Source organism: Mustela erminea, chromosome 11 (genome assembly GCF_009829155.1).
Source record: "Mustela erminea isolate mMusErm1 chromosome 11, mMusErm1.Pri, whole genome shotgun sequence".
NCBI classification, from domain to species: Eukaryota; Metazoa; Chordata; class Mammalia; order Carnivora; family Mustelidae; genus Mustela; species Mustela erminea.
The window spans coordinates 78,833,887-78,848,822 of NC_045624.1; the positions used below are offsets into that span (position 1 = coordinate 78,833,887).

Here is a 14,936-nt window from a genome sequence, read left to right on the forward strand (position 1 = left end):
CACATCTCCTCCCAACCATTGCTGTGTCCTCACAGCATTTGAGAGCAGGCTTGAGTCTGAGGTGGTGTTCCCAGGGCAGCTAATCGTGCCATGCCCAATGTTGCTCAGTGTAAAGGGATCCTTCTAATAGTTTATCATTTGGGGGGCCTCCGATTTGCTTAACACTATACCTAAAGTTGAAATTTTAAGTTATGTTATTTTCCAAGTGTCTTAGAATATTCATACCGTATGAACACCTTTATGTATAAATCTGTCACATTTTGATTTCACTAAGATATATTTTAAGAGGTGAAATATTTAAACATAATTATTTTAAGGCTACCATTATATAGTAAACAGTTAAATACTACTAATTTATAGTTTTTAAGAAGAAACTGTAGAAACATATCTTTTACTTTATCCTTGCTAACATTCAGCAAAACTTTTCTAAAAATAATATGGGAGGTTGAGTCGTGGGAATAGAAATGAGACAAGATTGGTCTTGTGTTGCTAACTTTTGAAGCCAGATGAAGGATACGTGAGGTCTTATTATTCTATTCTGTCTACTTTTGTACATGTTTAAAATTTTCCTCAATAGGGACGCCTGGGTGACTCGGTGGGTTAAGCCTCTGCCTTTGGCTCCGGTCATTATCCCAGGGTCCTGGAATCAAGCCCTGAGTCGGACTCTCTGCTCAGCAGGGAATCTGCTTCCCCCACCCCTCTCTCTCTGTCTGCTTGTGATCTCTGTCAAATGAATAAATAAAATCTTAATAAATAAATAAATAAATAAATAAATAAAAATATCCTCAATAGAATGTGGAAAAAAAACTCAGACTCACTATAATAATGCAGCCAGACAAACCTTTCTAAAGGAAAATCTGTTCATATTTGTCCCCTCCTCATAGTCTTTGGTAGCTTCCTTTGCTCTCAAACTTTAAAGAGATAACTGAGCTCATATGGCCCCCTAGGTTGTAGCTCTTATGTAATTATTAAACTTCATCTTAAACCATATTCTCCTTTATTCTCTAAGATTCTCCACGTTGATTTATATGCGCCTCCTGTGACATACTTTTCATCTCTGGGGCCACATTTTCTTTTCTCTTTGGAACTTCTTTCGCTAACCTCTAATCCCAGTTTCTCATAAGTATTTTTTTTTTTAATTTATGATTTCTTTTTCTTTTTTTTTTTTGTAGTTCAGTGTCCATATTTTGTCCATGTGTCTTTAATCTCCTCTCAGATAACTTTTATTTCTTCTTTTACCTTTATTTTCATCCAGTGCTTTTGATTCTATTGCTGTCACCAATTGAGTATAAAGCATTTGAATTTTGCTTTTGATACTGATAATGGTAGTACTGATTCTCTAATCATTATTTAGTTTATTTTCATTCCTTTCTTATTTCACTCAACCTTGCTTTGTTCAGCTTATTATAACATTTGATATTGAGCCTTGTTTTCTTTTATTGACCATGAAAATGATTTTTTAAAATTCTTTCATTTCATCTAGTACATTATTTTTAGATGCGCCTCCTTCATGTGCATTTTCAAAGCCCTGTTTCCTCATCTTAGGATGAGCACTTTCAGAGCACTGTTTCCTCATCATTCATTTGCAGAATCCTGTCATTAATTTTGCTTAAATTGGGTACATGCCTGTGGACTCTGAGATGGAAATGTTCATGCAGAGGTTTAAGCAAGAGTGTCCTTCAGAGAACCATTTCTAAGATGTAGGAAAAGCAGGATCAGGCAGAGGGAGAAATTCCATCATAATGCAGTTTAAAAAGTGACCTCAGCTGTGCCTCGGTTTACACTGAGAGCAGTGTGCTAAGGAGACAGAGGAACCCAGCCTTGAACCACCTGCCCCTGCATTAGTGTGACGGGGCAGTTGGTAATGAGGATGCAACTTTGAGGCTTCAGCAGCCCAAGTCCTGTGAGCTGGCAGATTAGATACCTTGGACATCAAAGGGTCCCTGCTATCTTCTCAGATCCACTTCTAGTGATTTCATCCTGTCTTGGAACAGTTTTCTCAGGATTCTGGTTTGTCTCCTCTCCAAGGAACCAAAAATTGAAGGTTAGTGGAAGAGACTTAATTCCTTGTTGCTCCAGCTGATTTAAAAACTCATTGTCTCTTTCCTTTAGGTTTCCCCATGCCTGTGGACAGCATCTTTGCTGCTCCCCATGGCATACCTGGTGAGGTGATCCAGACTAAGCCCCTGGTCACTGTGTCTTTCTTAGGCCAGGCTGCTGCATTTTTTTCATTTGTCATCAGGATTGGTCAGGGGAGTGCCAAGAGATACCACCTAGATCAAAGCTCTCTTTGTCCTGAGATACAACAGTAGCCTTTTTCAGATGATCAGTGTCAGTTACACCAAGACATCATTTTTTCCTTTGTATGCTTTACTTCGGTCATGGGATCCTGAAGTGATTGGGTGGTAGTCTTAGCTTAGGTTCAGTGTAGCTTAGGTTCAAATGAAACTCTTAACTCTCTCCCCTGGTGGAAGCATTTTCCTCTCTGTGAAACTGGATTTTCAGATCAGAGTTCCTCAGTCTTGCCACCATAGACATTTTGAGCCAGATAGTTCTTTGTTATAGGGAACTTTTGGTATATTACAGGAGGTTTAGCAGCATCCCCGGCCTCTAACCACTAGTCAGAGTAGTGTCCTCTAGTTGTGACAACCAGAAACGTCTATGGACATAGCCAGATGTTCCTCCTTCCTCCCAGGAGAGGCAAAATGATCCAGTTGGCCTAGGCCCACAGAGACTAAATTATAGAGAACAAGAAGCTGTGCGTCCCCAGCTGTCTCACTAGGAGTGAATATACTACTGTCCTTTGGTCCCAGTATCCATGCAACCTACCATTTAGGAACAAAATAGGATTCGCTAATTTAGGGAATGTACCATGTGCTTATGGAGAATGGCACAAGGTGTCTTCTCCAAGCTGACCTGTGGTTGCACTTTTAAAAGATCATCTTCACTCTATTTGCCCAGAGCCTTGGGACAATGGTGGGAGGAGAACAGGGGAAAAAATATTTGATGAGTCTATGGATGTAGTCAGCACATTGTGAGCCACACCTTTCTTTAGCAGGACTTCATTTGTTATCAAGTCCACATCACCTGTCTAACAGAGGTACCATCATGATATTTTGGGACCTGGATTATTAGTATTGATCCAGACCTTTTGTCCTAGAACTAAAATCCTTACTCCTCTTTCACAACACATAGTTGCCAAGTAGATGGTCATGAGTTTCTTTAGAAAAACACTGGGGTATCACTGTCATCCACACCCGTAGTCATGTTGTACAGGCCTTCCTTATGGGGACTTGATGCTTCTTCATCAGTCAGTGGATTTCAGTCATCAAGTTGGCTCATGTCTGGAAACTGGATCTGAGAATGTGACATTTTATTGGGGAAACTGCCCTCAGCCTTCTCATTGTCCATCTCCAAAATTTTTTATTGTACATATCCAGCAACATTTCTGTTGGCTTCTACACTATTTTGTGCCTCAGAACATTGCATTCTATTTTTTCAATAGTTCCCTGTGTGTCGGGATCACAGGCTGCCCCTCAAACCTTGCTACTCATTATGGTAATTGCTCCCACCTGAATTCTGTTGGTTAAGGCCTACCAGCTGGACCCTATTATCTAAGGATCCTTATTACTTTCAGCATTTTCTGTGACAATCCTAGACATGGGGGACAGCCACCATAGAGCTTCCCAATGATCCTGGCTAACTCTCACTAATATATATCTTTATGCTTTAATGAGTGGAGTATCCTTTGGGCACTCCCACTGAACATAGTTGGCTTGTGGGTTTTTCAGTCTTATCCAGGAAGAGGGACCTCACCAAGAGATGAATCTGTAGACACCTTATCTTAGACTTTCCAGCTTCCAGAACCATGAGAAATACATTTCTCTTGTTTCAGCCACCAGTCTGTGGTGTTTTTTATAGTAGCCTGAGTAAACTAAACAGACCTTCCTCTGGCAGGTAGCTTGGGGGGTGGGGTCACTTTCTCCAAACGTCCAAGGCCATCCTAGTAGCTTATTAACAGTGTTTCATAGGGTCTCTGCCAAAATATTAAATCTCATATTTTGGGAGAACTCTTTATATACACCTTTATGCCTTTCTTCTTGATCCCACATCCAAAATATTTTTTCTTCTTGCTCTAGTACATACTGCTTAGATGTCAAAGCTCTATTTCTTTTCCTCCTTTAGGAAGTCCAACAACTGCTTCAGTTATACTGAAATTTGACTCAAACTATTGGTCCAGTGGCCAGGCAGGGAAAGAAAGGTACATTCTGTAGGACAGAACATACTATCTTACAAGGCAGAGGCCTCTGCATTGCCTACAAGCAAGGTCAAGAGGGAATACTAATATTTAAACAAGAGACTGAGATGCTTCTGCAGATCAAAGGGTTCAGGGAGCTGTGAAGTTTCAGAACTCTCCAGAGTCATAAAATAAGATGTTCCCTTGGGCACCTGGGTGGCTCAGTGGGTTAAAGCCTCTGCCTTCGGCTCACGTCATGATCCCAGGGTCCTGGGATCGAGCCCGGCTTCGGGCTCTCTGCTCAGCAGGGAGCCTGCTTCCCTCTCTCTCTTTGCCTGCCTGCCTAATGTGATCTCTGCTAATTAAAAAAAAAAAAAAAAAAAAAGATGTTCCCATCTGAAATCTCAGGCCTCCATTCTTTACCTACCAGTGCCAAATCTAGGTGTAACAAACTTGCCAGGGTTGAGAAGTCAAACCTCGCTAGAGATTTCCACCCTTATGATTAAGTTCTGGGCCCAATCTTCATTGTGTTTCTGCACTTTAGCTATCAGTGGTGGGGATCTCTTCATAGGCATCCAAAGAAACAACCCTCTGACTTTCACATTTCATCTTAAGCTGATGATTATTCACCTTCAGACTGCTCTTTCTTTCTCTGATGCATCAGATGTCTCCCAGCAGCAACCATCTAATTTCATAGTTGTTAAAAATACTACTTTCCCCTGTCCCTTCCAAATGCTCAGGACACACCTTATATTCTGTTCCCAGGCATCTGTCCCCACTTCCTACCAGCGAGGGTCTTCACACTTGTCTCCCTAGAGAACACCAGGGGCTGCCAGCGTCCTGTTGACCACCAGAGAAGGATCTTCTTCGTCATCTGGCTGGCTGGTGAGTCAGGCCTCCAGTTCTCACTTTAGAGTTGGCTTCCTAGGACCTTTGCTAATGCAACTCCCTCAGGCCAGATTTCCTGGAAATGAAATGATTAGAGGTTTCTGTACAGGAAGCTTATTGCAAGGACATGCTGGACCACTCCTGGAGGGCTGTGAAGAAAGTGGGATTGGGCAAGGAGAAAAGCGGAACTGCGGTTCAGTCTCAGTATTGGGGCCTATCCATGGGGAGCTCCAGAGCTGGTGTGTGTGTGTGGCCCTTCACACTCATCCCAGCAGGAAGCAGAGAAGCATAGGGAGTTTCTTGAGCACCATCTCCTCCACAACACTTAAAATTAGTGAATTTTATTGTGTATAAGTTATACCTTAATAAATAAATAAGAGGAAAACATTTATACTCCTAATGGCAAGTAAAATAAAATTCTAAAATAATATTACAGGGGACTGAAGATTTTTCTGAATATGTCAGGATGGAGGAGAGGGTTAGAGTATATATATATATATATATATATATTTTAAAGTATATATATACTTTAAAATCCCTTTTAAAATCCCTTTTAAAACTCTTTTTGCTCAATATCTGACTCTTCAAAGTACTTGCTACCTCTCTTCTGTACTCTTATTTTGCCCTACTTGGAGCATTTCCAACATCATCTTGGGCTTTTTATCTACATCCATTTATCTCCCTGACCATTTCTTTCTCACGTAAGATAATTTCACTCTCAGCTTTCACTGTTCACAGCTCCATCCACTGATCTACTTTACTACTCAGGGTCTTCTTTGGGATCCATCCACCTTTGAAGGTTGAAGATGAGATTGTAATTCTTTGTAGTCAATATTTTATTCTCTCATGTCTACCTATGTTAATTACAGCCCTCAAATGTTCCCTATCAGTGAAAATAAAATCTTTTAATATTTATTTCAAAATGACCAGTAGTTTTTATTGTTTAAAAATTATTTTTAACAATTTTTCTTATAAAAACATGGATGGCACTGGAAGAGATTATGCTGAGTGAAATAAGTCAAGCAGAGAGAGTCAATTATCATATGGTTTCACTTATTTGTGGAGCATAACAAATAACATGGAGGACATAGGGAGATGGAGAGGAGAAGGGAGTTGAGGGAAATTGGAAGGGGAGGTGAACCATGAGAGACTATGGACTCTGAAAAACAACCTGAGGGTTTTGAAGGGGCAGGGGGGTGGGAGGTTGGGGGAACTAGGTGGTGGGTATTAGGGTATTAGGGAGGGCACAGATTGCATGGAGCACTGGGTGTGGTGCAAAAACAATGAATACTGTTACGCTGAAAAGAAATAAAAAAATAAAACTATAAAATGATCCAACAAAAAAAATGTTTTTATTGTTTAAAAATTGGATAAAAATTAGAATTCAACAGTATCTACTTAACCCAAGGTGCCCTTTGAAAACTAGATTAGGCAGGAGAAGTTCAAAATCTGTCCCTCGGCAAGATGCTACATTCCTCATGATAGAGTATTTTAGATAAATGTGTATCAGAAATTAGTCTTTCAAGCAACATTTTATTCTGTTTAGAAAAGCTGATGACCTTACTACAGATATATGTATTTCAATTAAATGGTGGTACAGTGACACTAAGATTCAGTTTAAAAGTTGATTGCAAATGAGAGCAATAGCTCATCTTTTAGATATTGAAAACTGTCATCAGATCTCTGCCTCAAATACTGTCTGTTTACTAAAGAAAACCTGTAGGAATATTTATTAACCTATAGGTGAGCTCAAATAGGTGGGTTTTTTTGTTTTGGGGGTTTTTTTTAATGCCAGGAGAGGAAATTGGAAATTTCTGGATGGAGTCATGATACGAGAGGTAATGGGAGAAAATAATAAACTGGGTAGATAAGCAGTTCCTTCTAGCATGAAAATGTGCTGCTCGTCCATGTTCCCAGCAGATTTTTTTTTTAAGATTTTATTTATTTATTTGAGAGGGAGAGGGAGAGAGAGCCCATAGAAAGAGAATGAGAGGGAGAAGCAGACTCCCTGCTGAGCAGGGAGCCCAATGTGGGGCTAGATCCCTGGACCCTGAAATCATAACCTGAGCCCAAGGCAGATGCTTAACTGCCTGAGCCACCCAGGCGTCCCCCCAGCAGATATTTTAATATCTTTTTTCTCATTCTTTCAGGGCTGCAGATGAGCTGCTATAACACTTCGCTGGACTCCCCTAAGGTTTTCTTTTCTGATTCATTTGCCAATCCAAAGCCAGCTTCCCTTTGTAAGGAAAATGCATTGAGGAAGAAAAAAAAATCTATAATATCCAGGACCATCCCAAATAACTTTAAAGTAAGCATGTAGACTTTGCTTCTTAAATTTACACCATCATTTTACACAAAGCAAGGATTGCCTCATGCTTGATCCACTGTGTATTGTGCTTATTTTTGACAATAGATTCTAAAAATATGCTGCTTAAATATAATGCAGGCATTCACCATGAAACCTGATTATTTAAGTATTAACTCTAAAAACTTTAGAGATTATGAGGCTTATTGAGTTGAACCAGCCTCTGAGGATAAACACTCTTGAAAAAGTCCACTCACATTCTATCAGGTTATTTTATGTATACGGTTATTTCTCCCAAACATGGTGACATTGAGGTAAGTTCAAAAATTTCATAAAATGAAAAATACTGGATTTTCCATTTTTAGTAAGCAGAAGGTGATTCTGTGCAGTTTAAGAAAAAATGTACTTATTTATCTATCATAAACTATCAAAGTTCACTAACAGTGAGCTCATTCTGTGAAGCAGAATATTTGCAGAAATTCATCAGATACTTGTTAATGTTTACAAAATTAAGCATTTCTATACAATGTATACTTTTTTTAAACCTCTTAGGCAAGCGGTAAGATAGTCCGAGGTCCTTCCAGAAAGAGAAAAAGCCAATGCAGACGTGCAGAAAAAAGAACAGAAATTATCTCTGTTTGGATGCTCCTTTTTCTTTTTTTTTACTAAGATATAAATACTGCTCTCCCCAACTCCAAGGTTATACATTATTTATGTCCATACATAAATAGAGAATTTTTATCTTTTGACTCTACATGAAAATTTAATTTAATGGAAGTGAATGCTATAATTGAGATTTTAGTTGGTATTTTAATTTTATTTAAAAAATATTTGTGCTAAGGGTACAATCAATCAAAGCATTGTTCAAAATGCTTTATTAATATTAACTCATTTACTCTTCTCCATACTGAGGTGGGCAATATTTGATAACCCTATTTTACAGACAGGAACAGTCATAGAGTAGTTAATAACTTCCTGAAGGTCACACAGCTGATGATTGGAAAAGACAGAACTCTTTCCAGGAATTCACTCTCTGGAGTTCATACTCCCAACAATTGTACTATGCTGGATAGTAGAATGATAAATTATAAAGCTGGAAGATATTTAAAAAATTGTATTTTTCAAATTTACACAAAATAAGAACAAAAATCAGTTTAAAGGAGCTCTCTACCTCATTTGCAGCTTCTGTCTCCACTCCTCCTCCTATGTTATCCTCATTGACCCCAGCATGTTCACTGTCAAGCCATAAAACACCGTAGCATAATGGCCAGTATGTTAACTTTCTGTTCATTAGGCGTCAAAGATTTAAAGAAAGGGTCTTGGAACTGTGCTTTTTAAGTTTGCATCCTGGTTCTGCCATTTAGAAACCACGTAACTTTGCAAGTTATTTACCTTCTCTGGGCCTCCATTTGGGTTCCTGGGAGGATTAAGTGATTTAAAATGAAGAGTGCATAGTTAATGAACAGGTCAGTATTGCTGTTTTTATGATTTATCTAGGTAGAAGCACCTTCTTCATAAGAGGGTTGCAAGTTTTAACTCATACCTTCTATAGTTCTCTCAAGCATCCCCCTCATTGCCAGGTGCCTCATAGGAGGTCAGCAATGAGTGTGAGCTGCTTCTCTCAGTGGTTCAGTTCTTCTAACTCTCTTCCCTAGAGTGTGGCCATTTAACTGGTCTCTTTGCCAGATTTTCAGCCAGTTCTACAAATAGTCTGATTTCAAAATCCAATATTGAATTATACTATATCACAGAGTAAAATTTTAAGTATTATAAAATCATTCAGTGTCCTATGGACTTAGATTCTAGCTGCTTTTTCCTGCTTCATGTCCTTAGTTTTCCTTATTTATATACCCTGTGTTCCTGTCACACCAGAGAAGTCACCTATCCAAACACACTTTTATACCTCTATGCTGGTAGTCATGCCTTTCTGTCTACTTGAATGCCCTTTTCAGTAGTTACTTAGCACAGATCCCATTCAAAAGTTCTCTATGACCCTGTTCAGTCATTTGGAGATAATTTATTATTCCTTTAACTGTGCTTCAAAGGTAGACTACTTATAATCTTCCTATAGTTCTAATCACCCTCCATAGTATTTTAAAATAATTAGTTGTGTACCTACCTGTTGTGTCACCATGCAGGAAGAAAATGCCCTGTATTCTTCTCTACAGGAAAAAAAAAAAGCCTGTTATTTTTATAAGTTCTCAAAAATATTTGTCATATGCACAAAATATAGATCAAATACTTAACGGTTCCTCAAGAATAATTTGGAAAAGGTAGCTTGTCAGAAATACAGAAGGAAAATAAAAACTTAATATTTACATTGGAAATTGGTTTGCATTCAACTTCTAAAAACAAATTTGGAAAATAATATAAAGCAGATACTCAGTTAATGGGAGCAAGATGGAAAATGCTATTGCCAAACCATATTTAAGAGTAATCAAGTTCTCTAAATTGAGCATAAGTCTGAAGCATGATCAGGTTAACAAAAAAGAAAAGACCAGTGTTATTTTGCCTCAATTGGAAACAGAGTGTGGGGAAATTTGTATTTTTCCCTCAGAGAGCAGGGTGACTTTATTCCTTCCATTAAGCCAATTTTGTGCCAAACCTTAGCCAGTGCTTCAGATCTTTATTGATACCTCTTTCCCACTGAGGCTGTTTATCCCATTTTGTGCCTCCCTTTCTCTGCTTTCTAACTGGTTACTCCCTCACCTTTAATTTTGTGTTAATGAACATCAGTGTGATAGGTTCCCTTATATTAAATGGGTATTTTGTATAGCTTTATGGATTTAGAGACCTGATTAAAGATCAACTAAGCGTTGAATTTCTCTTAGATTGGCCATGCAATATAGTTGGTCAGTCAGCAAATTCATTAAGTATCTAATTATGTCAACCATTATGCGCTGCAGTATTGTCAAAAGAAGGGGATCATTTGGTCATGGCCACAGAAACCAGATGATGAAGGGGATGTCATCACTTGGAAAGTGTCACAATAAGTCGCACACGTTGTGCCACTGCTATGGCTGTAAGGCCTGCCGCCTTCAGAATCCAGCTGGTGGCAAATGTGGCTATCAGTCCAAGTGGAAGAGAACGTATCACTGGAGTGCCAAGACTACAAGAGGATATACCACTGGGAACATCCAAATGAATCATCTACAAATAGTGTACTGCAGATTCCAGCATGGATTCTGTGACGTAACAACACCGAGCCCCAGGAGGGCCACTGGTACAGCATCCAGTTCATCCTAAGGATTTCAGTGATTAGCCACAGAATAAATGTTCTGGTTAAAAAAAAAGAGAGGGAGAGAAGGAAGGGAGAGAGGGAAAGAGGGAAGGCAGACAGGCGGGCAGACATAATCAGTATCCACATAGAGCTCACAGGCCCGGGTAGTGGGAATAGTGTGTGTACAGACTTTGGGATGAAAAATGATGAGGAACTGTAGAGGCAAATGGAGGAAGTCAGCATTTTTTTTGCGGCGAAACGAAGAATTGAAAACATAAGGCTAGAGATGAAGGCAAAATGATTTGAAGTCTTCTGGTTGACTTCAGCAATTTGTACTTGATCCTTGAGTTCTTTCCTTCCTCTTACAAAGAATGGGTTTTCCTTGAAGTTATCAAAAGCTGTTCACTCTTCTTGTGCACTGTATCCCGTCTCACTTAGCCTACTGAAGACTTTGTTGCTGCAATCGCATATGTGCTCTCTGTCCCGAATCATTTTTTTCATACTGGATCATACCTATAAAACTATAAGTCCTGCATAAGAGATCACATTTTACAAAATAAGAAGCCGTTTATCACCAGTCCATCTTCCTGCTCCGTTTCTCTGCACCCCGTGTAGAATATCTCATCCCCAAAATTATCTGTACTTAACTGTCTACACTTTCTTATCAGTCCATCGTAACATAATTCTGTCTGGATTTTGTCCCTGTGCTACACTAAACCTACTTTAGCGAAGTAATCTGTGACCTTCATTATGCATGCCTCAGCTGATCCAATAGCATTTAACAGGCCTGCACCTCACTCTTAAAATTTCTCATTCAGATCTCAGACCTAAGTCCACCAGTGTAACTAACTTTGTTTGAATACATATCACATTGTCTGAGTTGTTTCACTAAAGCCATTGTCACTAGTCTTTTAGTGAGTTGAAGAGAGTGTTGGTGCTCATAGCTTACCAACAGTTTTCTTTAATTCTTTCTTTTTTATTTTTTAAGATTTATTTATTTATTTGACAGAGAGAGATCACAAGTAGGCAGAGAGGCAGGCAGAGAGAGAGGAGGAAGCAGGCTCCCTGCTGAGCAGAGAGCCCAATGTGGGGCTCCATCCCAGGACCCTGGGATCATGACCTGAGCTGAAGGCAGAGGTTTTAACCCACTGAGCCACCCAGGCGCCCCTTTAATCCTTTTTAATACTCCTTTTTTACTCCTCAACTCCTGAAGCTTTGATACTCTAGAGATGAATAAAGGTCTCAGAGTAGTCTAGCAGGTTTTCAGCTACCCACATTTGACATTTCTACGTAGTTGTCTCACTTTGGAATGTACAATCTCTGATGTTAATGGCTCATATAAACTGAGATGAGAAAAAATTCATTTTTTTATACCCATGTATCTTGAGATGAATCACAATTCTTCATTTAGAACAGAGAATCAGTCTACTTTGGGACTCTGAGTTCAAAATTTCTTCTGTGTCATGAAGTTGCTAGGTAGCGGGTAGTTGAGACGGTAAGGCCACTTTTTTCCTTTTCTTGACAGAAGAGCTCCAAATATAGGTCCCCAGGGAACAACATGCTTTCTTTACTCCAAATCTTTCCACCCAAGTAGAGTAAACCATATGGATGAGAAAATCAGGAAAAAAAAAAAATGGCTGCTCTGCTAAGTGCATGGTGGAGCCACTTCAGTCACATGGGTAAGCCCATAATGGACTGAACTTCTTAAAGTTTGTAAAACCTCTTTCTCTGGGAGAGCCAGACCCTGATATATTATCCTAGGAAAGAAGACATCTTGCAAAGTAAAGTATAAAAGTCTGAACATATTGGAGAGGAAAATAAAGAGGAAAATTATAAATAAAAATATAGATGTTATATTTTACAATCAGGAAAAGGAAGAGAGGGGTGCCTGGGTGGCTCAGTGGGTTAAGCCGCTGCCTTCGGCTCAGGTCATGATCTCAGGGTCCTGGGATCGAGTCCCGCATCGGGCTCTCTGCTCAGCAGGGAGCCTGCTTCCTCCTCTCTCTCTCTGCCTGCTTCTCTGCCTGCTTGTGATCTCTCTCTGTCAAATAAACAAATAAAATCTTTAAGGAAAAGGAAGAGAGATGGCTTGTGAGCTTAATGATTTTCAGCTGTATTTTTTTCTTAATCGCAGAGCCCAGTGTACCTTGCAGTGTAATTCACCATTTATCTGATAATAGAAACAAACATATATATGGAATTATATAGTAACGTATTTAATATATAAAAGTGTAATTATTTTACATGTTAGAAAATAAGTCTTATTTTTAAAATCACATATTTTTAGCGTTCTTATAAAGGAGAAAAACTAGAAACATTTCTGTTTTAGTATCATTCTAAATAGTTACAGAATTTCAGTGTTTGTGTAGCTTGTAAAATAGACTCTCAAAATCATTAAACAAAAATATGGATTATAAAAATCACATAAGAGTTCTGCCTTATCTACTTAAATCTCTCAAAAACATTCATAGTTTAATGTTGTTAAATTTCATTGTCAGCCTCAGAGATACTGTATTGATAAGGATAAAAATTTATTGTTAAGCTTTTGATATGATATATACAGAGATTTGATTGATAATCTCCATCCATTACATAATTGTGTGATTATGTAATGTTGCAAACCTGCCCTTACTTACAAAGTAACAATTTTGTCATTTCACATCTCATTTCATTTTTGTATCAGATGCACTTACTTTGAGTATACTGTTATAATTTAATTACCTGTGATGACCATGGACATCAATAAGACTACACAACTTAAATAGATCATTTTATTTCTATAGAGACTTCATACATATATAGCTGAGGAAGCAATTCATACCACTGACATTTTGACATGCCTAGGACATAACAGCTATCCACCAATGCATCTAACCATATGGTATATTTCTACTAATGAACAGCCACACTCATGCAAGTTCTGATGCTGCCATTAATCTTTTCTGGATGAATTTAAAGAGAAAAATGATAAATAACTTGGTGAGGTATAGGGATGGAAATACAAGTTCTAGATTAAAGAAGAACAAAGGAAAGTTGAGTGGATAGTCACAACACATATTGATTAATATTTGCAGTTAATTAGTCAAGGATATTTGAACTTAACATGTCTTACACAAAGTGCTTTACCGCTGTTTAATCTTTACAGTTTTCTGTTTATTGACTATCTTTCCTGCTAAAGTGGATTGATTTTTCTCTTTATGCTTGGTACCTAGTCCCATGAAAAGAAAACATTTAAAGTATAAATATAGTAATTTTAATATAATATAATATAATATAATATGTAACATTATATTATAATAATCTAATATAAATATAGTAGTTTTAAATTATGTACTAAAAAAATTATATATTCTCTTCAGTTAAGTCAGTATCCAAAACAAAATATCTTAGTTTTCCAGTAGTATATTGTGAAGCAACATTGCCGTAATACTGTTGATAGATTAAAAAAGTCACATGTGCAGATGTGAGAAAAGAGGATGCGCCAAATGCTCATTGTCCAGTTGGTACTAAAGAGAAGTTTTGCTTTGAATTTTTAAGTTTAGAATGCGTGGAAGACAATAAGAGGGTTTGAAATTTCTAGCTGAACCCTAACCTTTAGGTGTTTGTCTTTGTTTATTCTTGGCAAAATGCAGTTCTATTTCAGAGATAAAAAGGTTTAAATGGGCTATTAAAAATCTCCTTGAACTTCAAAGAGCCCTTAAAGGGAACATTTCATGAGTTAAATACGAATGAACGAAACCATGTGGGTTACATTTCCTTTAAATTTTACATGCATTTAGAAATTAAGGAAAGATACACACAAAATAAATTCTCAGTTTTCATTAGACTCTACATTGAGTGGTCAATAATGCCATAACTTGTCTGTAATGAGTTTAAAAATTAAGTATATCTGAAGCAGAAAAATGCTTTATCAGTAAATTAGAATAATAAAAGAAAAACCTTACCATGATACAAATTCTCAATGTCACCAAAAAATTAGCTTAGCAATTTTCTCACTGTACATGACAATGTACTATAAAATGCTACTAAATTAGATCCAATTTCTGCTTTCTAGGATTTTACAGTAATTCACACTGTGAGATGAGTTCATTTATTCAACCTAAAAAAGAAAACTAATACATAATAAAATATATACAGCATAATTTACAAAGTGCATTGTGCTTTTCAGACAGCATATGTTGCTGAAGAACGACTATAGACATGCCAAGTCAGAATCTCAGAGAGAGGGGGGATATGGATGGAGGAATTGAGAGCTCTTTTGTGTTACATCTGGAAAAGAAATGAAA

General features: G+C 37.9%; 1 protein-coding gene across 1 annotated transcript; it reads left to right on the plus strand.

Moving 5' to 3' along the window:
- The first annotated feature begins 10,382 nt into the window (after positions 1–10,382).
- On the plus strand, positions 10,383–10,676 carry LOC116568507 (60S ribosomal protein L37-like). The gene has a single exon (XM_032303916.1). It carries the CDS (start codon positions 10,383–10,385, stop codon positions 10,674–10,676), a length of 294 nt encoding a protein of 97 aa, XP_032159807.1.
- The last annotated feature ends 4,260 nt before the right edge of the window (positions 10,677–14,936 follow it).